This window comes from Capsella rubella, unplaced genomic scaffold (genome assembly GCF_000375325.1).
Source record: "Capsella rubella cultivar Monte Gargano unplaced genomic scaffold, Caprub1_0 scaffold_1, whole genome shotgun sequence".
NCBI classification, from domain to species: Eukaryota; Viridiplantae; Streptophyta; class Magnoliopsida; order Brassicales; family Brassicaceae; genus Capsella; species Capsella rubella.
This window is the reverse complement of record NW_006238923.1, coordinates 6181409-6197377: the sequence shown is the minus strand read 5'-3', so window position 1 is coordinate 6197377 and position 15969 is coordinate 6181409. Positions and strand designations below refer to the sequence as shown.

The following is a 15969-nucleotide window of genomic DNA, read 5'->3' as shown; positions in this document are numbered from 1 at the left end:
TAATCAAATTCAAAAATTAAAAACTGTCAGTTAAAATGAAAAGTTAATTATCTTTCCTTTTTAACCGAAACCGGATTGTTCACCATCTGCGCCGCGTTATCAATACAGTCTCTCAGATTTCTCCGAAGCAACCTTCTTCGATCTCCCCTCCTCTGTTATAGTTTCCAAATTCGTAAGCTTTCGTTTTTGTTGATTATATACATATGTTCTTCGTTCCACTGGTAGTTCTGCTTTGTGCCAGTTTCAAAGTTAAGAGATTGATGAACCCTAAAATTGTTCTCCTTTCTATCGTAATGCATCACCGCTCGTTGAAATTTCACCTAGGATAATCGTTAATAGATTCTTCTATATGTTTTAGAGTAGAGGAACCCGAAATTTTTTGCCTTACTGTAAAAGTTTAGAAGAATTGAACCCCTTTATGGAATCATTGTGTTGGATTGATCGCGTTTCACACAGAAACCCTAATTTCAAGTGCCATTAATCACTTATGAATCAGATAAAACCACGCATTGATTGATAATGCCGGTCCTTTACGAGCAAGATAAGCACGTCTCCTCTGCTATTTTGACCGGACAGGTAGTTCCAATCAATCCCCATCTGCGTTTATCTTCGTCCTAATAGAACAACAATTTGTGAAAAGTGTTTTGTTTGTCTTTTCAGGAGAGAGGTGTGCTTAGATGCCAGGAACGAACGTCATTGCTTCATCACTGGAAGCTCACTAAGGAGCAGATAGAATTGGTGGACAAAGCTGGTTTTGGTTGGTTTCGTCTGATAGGATCGATTAGTTTGAACAATTCGCTTATCTCTGCCCTTGTCGAGAGATGGCGGAGAGAAACCAACACGTTTCACTTCCCTTGTGGCGAAATGACTATCACTCTCGATGAGGTATCATTGATTCTTGGTCTTGCTGTTGATGGCAAACCTGTGGTTGGTGTTAAAGAAAAAGATGAGGACCCTTCTCAAGTATGCCTCAGACTTTTGGGGATACTGCCAAAAGGTGAACTGAGCGGTAATCGAGTCACTGCGAAATGGTTGAAGGAGAATTTTGCAGAGTGTCCAAAGGGAGCTACGGCGAAAGAAATTGAGTATCACAGTCGTGCTTTTCTTATATACCTTATTGGGAGTACCATTTTTGCAACTACAGATCCCAGTAAGATCTCTGTTGATTACCTTATTCTCTTTGAGGACTTTGAGAAAGCTGGAGAATACGCTTGGGGTGCTGCTGCGCTAGCTTTCTTATATAGACAAATTGGTAATGCCTCTCAACGGTCTCAGAGTATCATTGGTGGTTGCTTGACACTCTTACAGGTTTGTTTTCATTTGTCTGGCGTTCTCTTTTTAAATCTTAATAGCATCATCTTCTCTTTTGTTACTTTTTCCCAAGAAGTTCTTAGCCAAGTGTGTTACCATCTTCAGTGCTGGAGTTACTTCCATCTGAATATTGATCGGCCAAAGAGAACCACCCGTCAATTTCCACTGGCACTTTTGTGGAAAGGAAGGCAGCAAAGTCGATCAAAGAATGACTTGTTTAAGTATCGCAAGGCGCTTGATGATCTGGATCCATCAAATGTAAGAGTTAAATCATTGTTTTCTTAGACATTTCTTTGCTTTGAAATCATTTTGATATTTTGTTACCACTGAAATCTCTTTTAGGTGAGTTGGTGCCCCTTTGAAGGAGATCTTGACATTGTGCCACAAAGTTTCAAAGATAATCTACTACTTGGAAGGTCCAGAACAAAATTGATTGGTCCAAAAGTAGTAGAATGGCACTTCCCAGATCGATGCATGAAGCAATTCGGTCTGTGCCAAGTTATCCCCGGAGAAGTTCCTCCCAGAAAAAACGAAAAGAACCATGACGAAGACTTAGTGGAAGATATGAACACAGCAGACGAAGAATGGATGAGACGAAGGGAAAACATTGTGGAGAATGAAGGGGGAAACGGTGATGAAAGTGAATATATGCAGTGGTTCAATAGCATCAGTGTCCCAAAGCTTCACAGAGATACAAGTCTTGAAGCTGATATAATGAACGTGGTAAATGCATCTTCTTCTTGGTTGATTTATGCGTAATCACTATGAACTTGCGCCTTATGCCATCGTTGTTTGTTTTTTAGCAAGCTGCTATACTACAATTCGACGAGGTGGCCTCAACGTTATCATTAGAGGATCTACATCCAGAGGAGAGAGAAGCAATTGAAGAAGCAGTGATGTCAATGTCCAATGCCTTGAGAGTAGGAGATTGGTACGAGGCATCAACAACAAATAAACGTAAGCGGAGAGAGGATCAACAAACGGACTGGAGCGAATGAAAAAAGGAAGATCCTTTCTTTCTTCTGGCTGATCAGTTAGTTTCGGCCATTCGCTTGGAGAAAGGAGATGTAAGTCCATCATCACTAGAGTTTACGCTTTAATAAGGATTCATAGACTCTGCTAACTATTTGACTGTAGAAGTAGAGATGTTGGTTTTGTATCTTAAAAGAGTACTAAAGAGGGTACATATATTTAAGAGAGGTTTAAAAGCTTTAAGGGATCTATTACAGATTAACATGGCAGCTGCAGATTTTTGAGAAATCAATATGTGCAGTTAATTTCATTCCAGCTCAAACAAGAGCATTAGATGAGAAGATACGGCTACTGTCGCACGTTAAAATCATGTCTGAAAACATTTTGCAAGGTGTTGTTCTAATCATAGTGTATATAAAAATTTATAATCAGGGTAGTCATTAATTGGATAAAGTAACACATAAGGTGTGTTTGATGTTCCTAAGTGAACGAGATACGATGAATATGGTAGTTCATAGTACATACTAACTATTACCACCATTTATAATTAAAAAAAAAAAAAAAAAAGCTAGTACGACTTCACGCATTAACTAGCAAACAAAAAGACTAGTACTATATCATCTTATGCTGAAGAAAAATAATTATTTGCGAGAATGAATGACCCAAATTGTACACTTTGCCTAGTATAATTGAGTTTATGTGATAGCATAAAAGAACATAACCAGTTTTTGTGTCATAAAAAGGATTTAATAATACTAGTGCTTTTTAGTAAATAAATTCCCTAAACACTGATTATACTAATAAAGGAAAAGAAGAAGCTGAAGTCAGCAAAACCCCAAAAGAAAAGTCAATTTTTGTCATTACACGATGACGACGTTGATAAAAAAAAAAGGCTCACTCGTGGATCAACAAAAGTAACCACCACCGGGGTATTTAAAAACCTCAGTTGATTTAAACATAACCGGAACTATAAAATCTTTCCGGAGCTATCATCAGTCTGTGTTTCCCTCGGGGAGAGAGAGGAAGTAGTACTTGGCATTGGCAGTAATGGAGAAAGAAGCAAGAGAATTAAAAACCCATAACCTCTCTCTCTTCTACCTCTGTCAAACGCCATTAAAAACCCATCAGTATCAGTTACGCAATTTCTCAAGGGAGACAGGTAAGAAGAGAGAGAGAGAGAGAGAGAGTGGTTTTGGAATCTGTAATGAATGTTAAAGGAGCGAAAGGTGGGAGAGAAGAGAAAATAGCACTAATGGCGGCTTATGATAGGCTCGAGATGAAATGAAAGGTCCATAGATCAATTACTCTCCTTTCTCTCTCTCTCTCTCTTCCCATCTTTACCAATTCTCTCTAGAGTTTAGAAACGAGCAAGGACCATAATTACGGATTTCAAATTTGGGGATTTTATGAGATTATCGTATACCAAATCTAGCCTTTTCTCCTCCCCCTTAAACATATTCTCTCAGATTCTCTTCCGTTTCGTTTCTTCTCTCTTCTTTTTAGACATCTTTTTTTTTTTTCATTTAGGGAAGAACAAAACTTTTTTCTTCTTCTTCTACTAGGTTGGCGTTAATGGTTACAGTTGTGTGATGGTCCAGAGTTAGTAAGTTTGGTTTTAAGGACGAGACACTGTTTTGTTCGTCTACTCTACACATTACTTTTGATGAACATGGAGTTTTTCGGTGACAGCCAAATTCACGACGGCTCTGAAACGGATAAGAAGAACAAGAAGAAGAAGCGGTTTCACCGCCACACACCTCACCAGATCCAACGGCTCGAATCGTATTAGCTCTTTTTCCTCAATGTTGTCTTTGTTTTTTTTTTTGGTTTGTTTCTCTTCTCTGATGATTTTGGGTCTTTGTTTCTAGTACTTTCAACGAGTGTCAGCATCCAGATGAGAAACAGAGGAATCAGCTTAGTAGAGAGTTGGGTTTAGCTCCAAGACAGATCAAGTTCTGGTTTCAAAACAGAAGAACTCAAAAGAAGGTTTGTTTTCTGCTAAAGTTTCTCTCTTTCTTGTTCTGTCTCCATCAAAAGTCTCTAATTTTTGCTTCTTTGTTGTTGTTCTGCAGGCACAACACGAGAGAGCTGATAATTGTGCACTGAAAGAAGAGAATGATAAGATTCGTTGCGAAAACATTGCTATTAGAGAAGCTATTAAACATGCTATTTGCCCCAACTGTGGTGATTCTCCTGTCAACGAAGACTCTTACTTTGATGAACAAAAGCTTCGCATCGAAAATGCACAGCTTAGAGATGAGGTTTTGGTTTTTCTGAGACATTTTTTTGATGCATTGTGATTGATTTTAGGGTTAAACCTCCATCAACATTTGATGTTTGTTTTTGCAGCTCGAAAGGGTTTCCAGTATTGCTGCTAAATTCATAGGAAGACCCATCTCTCATCTTCCACCATTACTAAATCCGATGCATGTTTCGCCATTAGAGTTATTCCATAGCGGTCCTTCACTAGATTTTGATCTTCTTCCAGGAAGTTGTTCTTCAATGGCTCTTCCTAGTTTGCCATCTCAACCAAACTTGGTTTTGTCAGAGATGGATAAGTCTCTTATGACCAACATTGCTGTGACCGCGATGGAAGAATTGCTTAGGCTTCTTCAAACTAATGAGCCTCTATGGATCACCACAGAAGGTTGCAGAGAGGTTCTCAATCTTGAAAGCTATGAGAATCTTTTTCCAAGATCAAGTAGTAATGGTGGAAAGAAGAATGAACTCCGAATGGAAGCATCTAGATCTTCTGGTGTTGTTTTCACTAATGCTTTGACACTTGTGGACATGCTCATGGATTCTGTAAGTCGTAACCCATTTCGAAGTTTTTATTTGTTCACATTCGTTTTCTTATTAGTCTCATGTAATTTTTCATTAATATGCAGGTTAAATCAGCAGACTTTTTCCCCACAATCGTTGCAGCATCTAAAACCCTTGCAGTGATTTCATCAGGATTTCGTGGAAACCATGGAGATGCATTACATTTGGTAAAAGAACATTACTTAGTGAAAGAGATGATCTTCTTTTCTGCGTATGAAACTTTTGATTAACTTTGCTTTGGCTTGTTTTAGATGATTGAAGAGCTTCAAGTGCTTTCGCCAATGGTAGCTACGCGTGAGTTCTGTGTGCTAAGATATTGTCAGCAAATTGAACATGGAACTTGGGCTATTGCAAATGTCTCTTACGAGTTTCCTCAGTTTGTATCTCAATCTCGGTCATATAGATTTCCTTCTGGTTGCCTGATTCAAGATATGTCCAATGGCTATTCAAAGGTAGGTGAACTTCCTGTTTGTTTCATTCTTTTAGCATCTCAAATCCTGTTATTGAATCGTTTACATAAACAACAACAGGTTACTTGGGTGGAACATGTTGAATTCGAGGAGCAAGAACCGATTCATGAGATATTTAAAGACAGTGTTCATAAAGGATTAGCTTTTGGAGCGGAACGTTGGATCTCTACTCTCCAAAGAATGTGTGAGAGATTCACGGAACCGGCAACATCATCCCTTGATCTTGGTGGAGGTAATTAAAGACATTTTTTAGAAATCTTAGTTGATCAGTTAATCAAACCTTAAGTGACCCATTTGAAATCAATTCAGTGATTCCATCGCCAGAAGGGAAGAGAAGTATAATGAGACTTGCTCACAGAATGGTAAGCAACTTCTGCTTGAGTGTTGGCACATCTAACAACACTCGCTCAACGGTTGTCTCTGGACTGGATGAATTTGCAATCCGTGTGACTTCGCACAAGAGCCTACATGAACCAAATGGGATGGTTCTATGTGCAGCCACCAGTTTCTGGCTCCCAAATTCTCCACAAAACGTCTTCAATTTCCTCAAAGATGAAAGAACTCGGCCTCAGGTACCACACAGATTTAACATAACAATAGAAACAAGAATCGTTTGGTGTTTTAAGACTGTTTAATCGCGTGATATTTTCTCCGGTTTATCCCTGTTTCGGTTTTATAGTGGGACGTTCTTTCAAATGGAAACCCTGTTCAAGAAGTTGCTAATATCGCAAACGGATCAAATCCTGGAAACTGCATATCGGTTCTTCGTGTAAGCCTACTCCAGTGGACACTATACATATATTTGGATTCTTGATTTTAATGATTGGAAAATTTGGTTCCTTTGTTTTCATCAGGGATTCAATGTATCGTCATCACAAAACAACATGCTGATCCTGCAAGAAAGCTGCATAGACTCATCAAGTGCAGCGCTTGTGATCTACACTCCAGTGGATCTACCAGCATTGAACATAGCAATGAGCGGTCAAGACACATCTTGTATTCCCATATTACCGTCGGGGTTTGCCATTTCACCAGACGGAAGCAGCAAGGGAGGAGGATCATTGATAACGGTTGGGTTTCAGATAATGGTGAGTGGTTTGCAACCGGCAAAACTGAACATGGAGTCAATGGAGACAGTTAATAATCTCATCAATACCACTGTCCACCATATTAAGACCACCTTGAATTGTCCTTCAACTGCGTGAGACGTCATTAAAAGCTATTTCCCCATCTGATTTCTGAGAAGGTCTTCAATGAGCAGAGAAGCGAAAGTCATTAAAAGTGTTTGTCTTCAATGCCTGCAAAGGGTGTAAGAAATCATTATTCTTCTGAGTTTCTCTTTCTCTTTCTCTCTCTCTCTCTCTAGTTCATTTTTTTTTTTGGCTTTTTTTATTTTTGAGTTTGGTGAAAAGTGGGAGTCAAGAACGCACCATGCACAAATGTCTTTTTGTATGGTTCGGGCATTGACTTCTGTTTGTTTGTTTTCTTACTTGTTTTTGTCTACAATAACTAAGTTACTATCATTGGTCTAGTTGATTTAACTTAGATTTTTTTTATCTATCACCATTAAATCTCTCTCCTCCCTCTATTACTATTGACTATTGAGTTAATTTGTTCATCAAACACGTTATGTTTGATTAGACGTGATGGAAGTGAAATGTTGTTACTTTCGAAATCAGAAGCACAATCAATATTATGGCAATTGATATACACAAAAAGAGAATAACAGATTTAACAAGCTCTTGCAGAATACATCAAATATATATTTGACAACATTATTACTCAAACTTATCAAATTAGTCGCTACTGGTCGATTTGACTTCTCTTCTTTGGTGCGGTACTGGATTACCTGAAACCGTTTTCACTCGTTTTATTGAATCAAATTATTAGCTTCGAACCGGAACAGTTAACATTGCAATACCGTACCGACGGATAAGTAAGCAAAATGGGCCGAGACCGAGATAAAATATATTAGGCCCATGGGCGAGGATTGAATATTCTGATGGGTAACTCTGATTAAGAAAAAAAAAAAGTGGCCGACACCGATTCATATCGCCGGCGGATATACAGATCTCCTCCACCTCACAATATCCGAGGAATATATAAACTTTGCCAACAAATCTACGTTTTTGCTCATTGACTTCGAAAACTGCTTAGCTATAAGTCAAAATCCCCATTTCTCGATCCCTCATCTTCTCTTACCATCTCGACAATGGCGGCCACCACAGGTTCCGGTACGTCAATTTTTAAATTTCATCTCTCTATAATTTATCTAGATTAGATTTAATGTTTCATGTGTAGTATTAACGAAAATCCTGTGGAATTGTGAATTTGAATGTTCGTGGAGAAACTTGAAACCCTCAGGTCTGTAATTTTTCTGGTAATTTTGTTCAGAAATGAAATCGGGTTCGTTCATGTCGGAGAAATCAGCTAAGATCTTTGTCGCTGGACACAGGGGATTGGTTGGATCCGCCATCGTCCGCAAGCTCCAGGATCAGGGTTTCACAAATCTCGTCCTTAGAACCCATTCCGAGCTTGATCTCACCAGTCAATCCGATGTTGAATCCTTCTTTGCTACAGAGAAGCCAGTTTATGTGATCCTAGCTGCAGCTAAAGTCGGTGGGATTCATGCCAACAACACATACCCAGCTGATTTCATTAGTGTCAATCTCCAAATCCAGACCAATGTGATCCACTCTGCTTATACGCACGGTGTGAAGAAACTCCTCTTCCTCGGCTCATCTTGCATTTACCCCAAATTCGCTCCTCAACCGATTCCTGAATCCGCTCTTCTCACTGGTCCTCTTGAACCGACTAACGAGTGGTACGCCATTGCCAAGATTGCAGGGATTAAGATGTGTCAAGCTTACAGGCTTCAGCATCAATGGGATGCCATCTCCGGTATGCCCACCAATCTCTACGGTCCAAATGACAATTTCCACCCGGAGAATTCCCATGTGCTTCCTGCCCTCATGAGGAGGTTCCATGAAGCCAAAGCCAACAATGCAGATGAAGTTGTGGTTTGGGGAAGCGGTAGTCCGTTGAGGGAGTTTTTACATGTTGATGATTTGGCTGATGCTTGCGTTTTCTTGATGGGTCGATACAGCGGATTTGAGCATGTTAATGTAGGCAGTGGTATCGAAGTGACGATCAAAGAATTGGCTGAGTTGGTGAAGGAAGTTGTTGGGTTTGAAGGAAAGCTTGTTTGGGATTGCACCAAACCGGATGGAACACCGCGGAAACTGATGGACAACTCCAAGCTCGCATCTTTGGGATGGACTCCGAAGATTTCTATGAAAGATGGTCTCTCCCAAACTTATGAATGGTATTTGGAGAATGTTGTGCAGAAGAAGCAGTAAAAAACCGCCCAAACTCAACGCTATTCGTTCTCTGTACACGTGAATGTTTATGCGTTTGCGTTTTGGTTCTATACAAAGCTCTCTCTCTTTAATGTAATTCTATTATATTCATGGATTTTAAACCCGTGCAAATTCAGCAAACTTTATATTGGAATAATCTAGCGGGCCAAACTTTTCTTTATTTGTTTTAAATTCAACTTTCTTTTAAATTATTAAGATTATACAATATGAAGCTTAACTAAATGAGTTCTATTCGACATATAAGTTTGTGTTATTAAACAAAATTTTAACGAAATTTTAACTTGTTATGAAGTAATATTTAAACTCCTCCCATCATACAATTTATCATATATAGTATAATTTATTTTCTAAGGAAATATAGATAATTAAAATTCTTTTATTCTTCATGCCTAGCTTAGCCTTTCCAATTTTTAATACTTTAATGAGTAGATAATATTATATTATTTGTTTCTATAAGGATTTTATTTTGAAAGTTCACAGGATCATTCTTATTAATCCCTAGAGATCATATTCCATATAAGATGATTAAGAAAATCTCACATTCAAGGAATGTAATAGTTTTGTACTCAAATGATTTAATTAGAAGTTTTGACCAAAAAAATATTGAAACGGATATTTTAGAGATACGGTGTTGCATATACGTGTGTATATATATACCCAAAGAGATGTAGTATACTGCATAACATTATTATTAATTCGCATCAAATTAATAAAAATAATAATGAGGACGATGAAAACAAGTGATGTGTTTGTAGTAGTTCTCGTTCTCTTCACTTTAATAAGTGAGTGTTTCCAGCTAAATGCATTTATATGATTTCCATGTTACATTGGAGATTAGGTTTTTTTTTTTTGTAATTCCAGTAACTACATATAAGATGTATAAAAGATATATAAAATTTTGCAGGCATGACGTTGGGAGGGACGATTAAGGAAGTGGAAGCAGTGAGAAGTGTGAAAGAGTTGGAAAATGTTGGTGCTCCTTACAACATCAAATTGATTTGGAGTCGTCATTGTAAATCGCGTTTCCCTTGCATGTTTTATTGTTTTGCTAAAAAGTATCTTACTTATAAATGTGTTCATGGTCTATGTGTTTGTGAGTAGTGTACAACTCATAATGATGAGTGGTATATGTGTTTTATGACGTACGGCAACAATAAAATAAAGTGTGCTCTCTTGTATTAAACTCCATTTTTTTTTTTTTTGGTGAACTTTAATATGTATTAAACTCCATAAAAAATACAAAAATCGCAGAGAATGAAAATTCAGATGGGTAAGGCAGACATCTTTATCCAAAGAGAGAACCAGCATGCAGCAGCTAAGAGCTGGGCAGTAGTGCTCAGTATCATATTCAGCCATTACATTATTTTTTTTTCTTTTTAAATCATATATAATCCCGATCGAACTGAGAGTTAAACAATACAATTTAAAGGGATTTGTGCATAAAGCTTGGAAATGGTCTCAAGCACCAAAATAAACATCGTTTAAGCTGACACTAAAATACAAAAATTCTAAAAGGTTCGATGCATTTATGCAGGACTGATGTTTTATATATGCTTCGAAAAACATTATATGATTCTTTAAAATCATGCATAAAATTTTGATATTAAAAAGAAATCCTTGGTGGAAAATGGGAAATATGTGACAATTGTGCTTTAACTCACAATCAGGTCATGTGTCAGTAATCGTCCAAGAAACTAACCTTGTTTTCAGCCATTTCGTTGAACACCCGATGGAAACTTGTGAGATTTTTGAAATTCTGGTTAGCGAGTTATCGTTTGGTACGCTCGGGTGAATGATAATATTTATCAGGCCAGCTTAAATTGGGCCTATGGGTTAGGGTAATGATTGGGCCATGATTATAATCAAGCCTTGCTATACGATCCAACGGTAGGGACTGAGACATTTTTATGCAACTTATGATATACACCGTTGGATGAAGAGACGAGCTTGGCTCCGAATAGCATATAGTTAAAAGGGCAAAACCCTCCAGCGCCGCCCGCGTCTCTCTTCTGTTTTTCGTTTTCTTGTTTTCTTATCTCCTTACACTCTTCGGAGAAGGAAGAACCCTAATCTCAAGGTAAATCCACCCACTGTATTGCCCTTTTTCCTTTTCTTTTTTGATTTTGTAAACGGGTCAAGCTCAAACTTCAGATATATCTTATTTATTGGTTCATTTTGGTTCTTTATGGATTTTAGGATTAGTTGTGCCCGTGTTTTGAAATTTATGGGAGATGATCTTTACTGTTTTTAACTTCTTTGAGTTTGATTGGGGGATTTGATACCTAATTGAATGATAAAGTTGAATACTTAATTAGGTTTAAAGTAATAGTAACATTAGCGCATCTGAATTCGAGTTTTGTCGGCGCTTTTCAGCCTTGTTATACTTCTTCTAGTCACTTTAAGTGTTGTTACAGAGGGTGCTCTCAGTAGGTTTTGTGAATGTAGTAACCATAGTTTTATCATTAATTTAACCTCTCTTTGATGTGACTTGGGGATTGATGGATTTTACTTATGATTTGTATACAGATGAATCGTGAAAAGTTGATGAAGATGGCTAACACCGTCCGCACTGGCGGAAAGGGTACAGTCAGAAGGTACAAATATTTTATCTATCAATTTAATAGCTCAATACTTTGCCTATAATTTGGTTGATGTTATAAAACCATTTTGATATTACTGCAGAAAGAAGAAGGCTGTGCACAAGACCAATACAACTGATGACAAGAGGCTCCAAAGCACCTTGAAGAGAATTGGAGTTAACTCCATTCCAGCAATTGAAGAAGTTAACATCTTTAAGGATGATGTTGTTATTCAATTCATCAACCCCAAGGGTAAGTCTCAGTTTACGTTTGCATATGTCACCAGAATTTGTAATGCCTTTTTTTCTTTCCATTTCACTATCCATTGATTCTCTCTGAATGTTACTACAGTTCAAGCTTCGATTGCTGCAAACACATGGGTTGTTAGCGGTTCTCCTCAGACCAAAAGTATGCATCTGATCATCTTTTCATCTCTATCTTCTTGTTTCTTCTTCATTGCCTGTTCACTGATTGATGCAAAACTTGTTTACTTGCAGAATTGCAAGATATCCTTCCTCAGATTCTCAGCCAACTCGGTATGAACCATGTTATTATACTTTAATTCAAGATATATATGTTTCTTTCCCAAATCAAAGATATCTTAAATATATGTGTATTTTGAAAATTTTCAGGACCAGACAACATGGACAACCTAAAGAAGCTAGCAGAGCAGTTCCAGAAACAAGCTCCTGGTGAAGGTAATGCCTCAGCAACCATACAAGAGGAGGATGATGACGATGTCCCAGAGCTAGTTGGAGAGACATTCGAAGCTGCTGCTGAAGAGAAAGTACCAGCTGCTGCTTCTTCTTAGAGAGGAAAAGAGCGAGACCACATCAAAAAAAATGAACCGCACTTTGATTTTTACATATCTTTATAATATGTTTGTTCGCTCGATCGTTTTTGTAGTTTCCGACCAGAATCTTGTTTCCCCTCTAATGACTTAAGGTTTTATCCAATTATTTGATGTCTTGAAGCCCCTTTTATTACAGCGAATCAGGTTCTCTCTTCAACTCTTCTTCACGGTGTGGATTGGATTTGATGTTGACACATTACATTGTCTTGTTGCATAAAACCATTCCACCTGTATTGTTTGAGTTTCTTCTCAAACTTTCCAGACATTTCACCCTTCTCTCTACAAATTCTTTCTCAGAGTCATGTCTCTTCTTTGTGAAATCTCAATCTTTGTGATTTTTTGGAAAATATGGCTTCCCTCTTTGTATCTACTCCCTCTTCATCTTCCTTAACTCTCAAACACTGTCACAATTCGCGTCTTCGTCGCTGTAACAGACCATTACCTCCGAAACTTGTGAATCAGACGTACCGAACGAGACACAGGAGTCTTTTGAGATGTTCAGCGGAAAATGATCAAGTTCGTGAATCTAGTAACGAAGCTCCGTCTCCGGTGGCGATAGCGGAGGAGCAAAATGAGAATCACCCGAGCGAAACTGCGCCGTCTCCACCAGATATCAATGAAGAGGAGGAGGAGAAGAAATCGAAGCAGCAAGAGATTGATTGGAAGACGGACGAAGAGTTCAAGAAGTTTATGGGGAATCCATCAATCGAAGCTGCGATAAAGCTTGAGAAGACGAGAACTGATCGTAAGCTGAGAGAGCTGAACAAGGAAAGCAACAGTGAGAATCCGATCATCAGAATTTTCAACAGCTTGGCTCGTGACACTTTGACTAGAGAGAAAGAAAGGCTTGAGAAAGCTGAAGAGACTTTCAAGGCTCTTGATCTAAACAAGGTAAATGGTTCATTTCTATATCTATACGCCATGATGATTCTTATGTGTTTTGTTGGGAATGCCTCGTTTTTGAAAGTGTTTTGTGATGATGATGATGGACAGTTGAAGAGCTGTTTTGGGTTTGATACGTTTTTTGCTACGGACGTTCGTCGGTTTGGAGATGGAGGAATCTTCATTGGAAATCTGAGAAAACCCATTGATGAAGTCACCCCTAAGCTTGAAGCAAAGCTATCGGAAGCAGCCGAGCGTGATGTGGTTGTGTGGTTTATGGAAGAAAGATCCAATGAGATCACAAAACAGGTAGAATAAGGCCTTCCAAATTCTCTGACTTTGATGACTTTATTTCAGGATTAAGGCTAACGATATTAAGTTCTTTGTTCTTTGTGTGCTTGTAAAGGTGTGTATGGTGCAACCAAAGGCGGAAATCGATCTACAATTTGAATCAACTAGATTAAGCACTCCTTGGGGATATATTAGTGCAATTGCTTTATGTGTTACAACCTTTGGAACCATAGCGCTTATGAGTGGCTTTTTCCTTAAACCCGATGCCACTTTTGATGACTACATTGCTAATGTAGTTCCTCTTTTTGGCGGGTTTCTCTCCATCTTAGGCGTCTCAGAGGTAAGCTGAAGCAAATCAAGAGAGCTAGCTCCAGATTGTTATGTTTTATACATGTCACTAAACCTGTTAGTTGTTTGTTTCAGATAGCAACCAGAGTAACTGCTGCGCGACACGGTGTTAAATTAAGCCCCTCGTTTCTGGTGCCATCGAATTGGACTGGTTGCTTAGGAGTTATGAACAACTACGAGTCATTGCTTCCTAACAAAAAGGCGTTATTTGACATCCCAGTAGCGCGTACAGCTAGTGCATACCTGACTTCGCTGCTTCTTGCAGCTGCCGCGTTTATATCTGATGGTAGTTTCAGTGGAGGAGATAATGCTTTGTAAGGATTCAGTAGATGAAACTGAACTTTTTTGTGTCTGTTTCTATGCAGTTTTGTGTATCTGATTAGTTTTTAACGTTTTGTATAGGTATATAAGGCCACAATTCTTTGATAACAACCCATTGCTTTCGTTTGTCCAATTTGTTATTGGTCCCTATGCGGATGATCTTGGTAATGTGTTGCCTAACGCTGTTGAAGGAGTTGGCGTTCCTGTTGACCCACTTGCCTTTGCTGGTCTTTTGGGTAAATTTCATAACTTTTGTTGGTTTCTATTATTAGTTTCTTATCATTTTCTAAACCACATTTAATTATTTTCAGGTATGGTAGTGACATCGTTGAACTTATTACCATGTGGAAGACTCGAAGGAGGTCGAATCGCTCAAGCCATGTTTGGAAGAAGCACAGCTGCCATTCTCTCATTTACAACATCACTCCTTCTCGGTATCGGAGGCCTCAGCGGAAGTGTCTTATGTTTAGCTTGGGGGCTATTTGCAACCTTCTTTCGAGGTGGTGAAGAAACACCTGCTAAAGACGAAATCACTCCTCTAGGTGACGATAGGTTTGCTTGGGGTATAGTCCTTGGACTCATATGCTTCCTCACTCTCTTCCCCAATAGTGGAGGTACTTTCTCCACTTCATTCTTCAATGGACCATTCTTCCGTGGTGATGATTTCTAAAGATGTAGATTAATTAAGTTGCAGAAACAAGCAGTGAAAAGACTTCTTATTTATTAGTAATGGGTGTTACAGAAACATTGTAAATATTTTGTGGAATTTCGTTGTATCTATGCTCTTTTAAACATAACCTTTAATGGAACTTCACTCAAAGCAAGTCTTCTCATTCCATCTTGCACAAACACTCCAACGTCTCTACAGATGACTTTGCAGAAGTTGCAGACTGTAGGACAAAACCTGATCTTGTAATCTTTGTCAAATTTGTCGATCTTGAACCAGTTACTAACCGTTGTCAGACCCGGATTCCCTTCAACGCCACAAGTTGAAATGAAGGATTGACTCGTGGTCTCGTCGAAATTGGCTAATTCCCAGATCGAAGTTTGAGAGAACTTGATGTTTTGATCAGTTGAGACACGGACGATTCTTGATTTGTCAAATGGTGAGAATTTTAAAGGTAGGCCTTGAGAGACTTCGAATCGGGCTTGGATCACACTTGTCCGACATGTTTTATTCTCAGGTTTGGACATGGTTAGTCCTCCGCCGCGGCCGCGAACTACAGGCAAGATGTAGTAGTTGTAGCCTGCGAGGAGAGGTTTTCCATTGATGTCCTTTACTGCTTCTACTGCAGCTTCGGTGGTGGCTCCACAGTGGCTGATGAAGACGGCGAAGAGGAGGAAAATAGAGAGAAGTGATGACATTGTAGGAAGTTTTCTTTTTATGGAAACTTTTAAGTATGAATTGGATTGTAAAAGAGAGATGAGAAAAGAGTTTCTATTTATAAAGGTAAGCTAAGCCAGACGACGTATCTATGAAAAGTCAAAGTCAAACTACATCTGATTTTGGTTAAATGCGCGCTGTATTATATGAGTTTGTGGTCGAGCATATATGATAAACTTCATTGACATGTTTATAATGTTATGGTCAAAGCTTCACGACGTCATCTTTCGATCACCCGTGACGAAATCGCTTTCGTTGACTAAGTAAGCTGTCAAAAATGTAAGTTTAGATAAGATTTGAAGATTGTTAAAACCGACAAAAAGTTTAAATTTAGATTTCGGATTTAAATTTAGGT

The 15969-nt window shown here is 38.5% G+C and overlaps 6 protein-coding genes across 6 annotated transcripts; 5 read left to right on the top strand and 1 right to left on the bottom strand.

Annotated features, from left to right (window-relative positions):
• Nucleotides 1-76: 76 nt before the first annotated feature.
• LOC17900226 (protein MAINTENANCE OF MERISTEMS) lies at nucleotides 77-2545 on the top strand. Its single transcript, XM_023789660.1, has 6 exons — nucleotides 77-172; nucleotides 497-576; nucleotides 661-1308; nucleotides 1417-1569; nucleotides 1654-2034; nucleotides 2115-2545. The coding sequence occupies exons 2-6, from the start codon at nucleotides 520-522 to the stop codon at nucleotides 2307-2309; spliced, it is 1434 nt and encodes a 477-aa protein (XP_023645428.1). The 5' UTR covers nucleotides 77-172; nucleotides 497-519; the 3' UTR covers nucleotides 2310-2545.
• Nucleotides 2546-3277: 732 nt separating this feature from the next.
• On the top strand, nucleotides 3278-7139 carry LOC17897842 (homeobox-leucine zipper protein HDG12). Its single transcript, XM_006306859.2, has 10 exons — nucleotides 3278-4065; nucleotides 4152-4269; nucleotides 4356-4544; nucleotides 4633-5088; nucleotides 5172-5273; nucleotides 5358-5558; nucleotides 5637-5808; nucleotides 5886-6148; nucleotides 6256-6345; nucleotides 6431-7139. The coding sequence occupies exons 1-10, from the start codon at nucleotides 3947-3949 to the stop codon at nucleotides 6779-6781; spliced, it is 2061 nt and encodes a 686-aa protein (XP_006306921.1). The 5' UTR covers nucleotides 3278-3946; the 3' UTR covers nucleotides 6782-7139.
• Nucleotides 7140-7611: 472 nt separating this feature from the next.
• Nucleotides 7612-9127, top strand: LOC17897671 (putative GDP-L-fucose synthase 2). The gene is made up of 2 exons (XM_006305272.2): nucleotides 7612-7810; nucleotides 7971-9127. The coding sequence occupies exons 1-2, from the start codon at nucleotides 7789-7791 to the stop codon at nucleotides 8933-8935; spliced, it is 987 nt and encodes a 328-aa protein (XP_006305334.1). The 5' UTR covers nucleotides 7612-7788; the 3' UTR covers nucleotides 8936-9127.
• Nucleotides 9128-10928: 1801 nt separating this feature from the next.
• On the top strand, nucleotides 10929-12494 carry LOC17897621 (basic transcription factor 3). The gene is made up of 6 exons (XM_006304208.2): nucleotides 10929-11033; nucleotides 11483-11550; nucleotides 11639-11787; nucleotides 11887-11943; nucleotides 12033-12071; nucleotides 12168-12494. The coding sequence occupies exons 2-6, from the start codon at nucleotides 11483-11485 to the stop codon at nucleotides 12344-12346; spliced, it is 492 nt and encodes a 163-aa protein (XP_006304270.1). The 5' UTR covers nucleotides 10929-11033; the 3' UTR covers nucleotides 12347-12494.
• Nucleotides 12495-12609: 115 nt separating this feature from the next.
• On the top strand, nucleotides 12610-15008 carry LOC17897999 (probable zinc metallopeptidase EGY3, chloroplastic). Its single transcript, XM_006303930.2, has 6 exons — nucleotides 12610-13279; nucleotides 13382-13579; nucleotides 13677-13901; nucleotides 13985-14223; nucleotides 14312-14466; nucleotides 14542-15008. Exons 1-6 carry the CDS (start codon nucleotides 12737-12739, stop codon nucleotides 14898-14900), a joined length of 1719 nt encoding a protein of 572 aa, XP_006303992.1. The 5' UTR covers nucleotides 12610-12736; the 3' UTR covers nucleotides 14901-15008.
• Nucleotides 14929-15656, bottom strand: LOC17900616 (kunitz trypsin inhibitor 2). Its single transcript, XM_006304515.2, has one exon. The coding sequence runs from the start codon at nucleotides 15593-15595 to the stop codon at nucleotides 15008-15010; it is 588 nt and encodes a 195-aa protein (XP_006304577.1). The 5' UTR covers nucleotides 15596-15656; the 3' UTR covers nucleotides 14929-15007.
• Between the last annotated feature and the right edge of the window lie 313 nt (nucleotides 15657-15969).

Bases quoted from the DNA above. Each gene is read 5' to 3' on its own strand.
- LOC17897842 (XM_006306859.2), top strand. From the start codon at position 3,947: ATGAACATGGAGTTTTTCGGTGACAGCCAAATTCACGACGGCTCTGAA. The intron at 5,809-5,885 runs GTAATTAAAGAC...AAATCAATTCAG, and splicing joins ATCCCTTGATCTTGGTGGAG to TGATTCCATCGCCAGAAGGG. The intron at 6,346-6,430 runs GTAAGCCTACTC...TGTTTTCATCAG, and splicing joins ACTGCATATCGGTTCTTCGT to GGATTCAATGTATCGTCATC.
- LOC17900226 (XM_023789660.1), top strand. From the start codon at position 520: ATGCCGGTCCTTTACGAGCAAGATAAGCACGTCTCCTCTGCTATTTTG. The intron at 577-660 runs GTAGTTCCAATC...TTGTCTTTTCAG, and splicing joins CTGCTATTTTGACCGGACAG to GAGAGAGGTGTGCTTAGATG. The intron at 1,570-1,653 runs GTAAGAGTTAAA...AATCTCTTTTAG, and splicing joins ATGATCTGGATCCATCAAAT to GTGAGTTGGTGCCCCTTTGA.
- LOC17897671 (XM_006305272.2), top strand. From the start codon at position 7,789: ATGGCGGCCACCACAGGTTCCG. The intron at 7,811-7,970 runs GTACGTCAATTT...AATTTTGTTCAG, and splicing joins GGCGGCCACCACAGGTTCCG to AAATGAAATCGGGTTCGTTC.
- LOC17897999 (XM_006303930.2), top strand. From the start codon at position 12,737: ATGGCTTCCCTCTTTGTATCTACTCCCTCTTCATCTTCCTTAACTCTC. The intron at 13,580-13,676 runs GTAGAATAAGGC...GTGCTTGTAAAG, and splicing joins CCAATGAGATCACAAAACAG to GTGTGTATGGTGCAACCAAA. The intron at 14,467-14,541 runs GTAAATTTCATA...AATTATTTTCAG, and splicing joins TGCCTTTGCTGGTCTTTTGG to GTATGGTAGTGACATCGTTG.
- LOC17900616 (XM_006304515.2), bottom strand. From the start codon at position 15,595: ATGTCATCACTTCTCTCTATTTTCCTCCTCTTCGCCGTCTTCATCAGC.
- LOC17897621 (XM_006304208.2), top strand. From the start codon at position 11,483: ATGAATCGTGAAAAGTTGATGAAGATGGCTAACACCGTCCGCACTGGC. The intron at 11,551-11,638 runs GTACAAATATTT...ATATTACTGCAG, and splicing joins GGAAAGGGTACAGTCAGAAG to AAAGAAGAAGGCTGTGCACA. The intron at 11,788-11,886 runs GTAAGTCTCAGT...ATGTTACTACAG, and splicing joins TCAATTCATCAACCCCAAGG to TTCAAGCTTCGATTGCTGCA.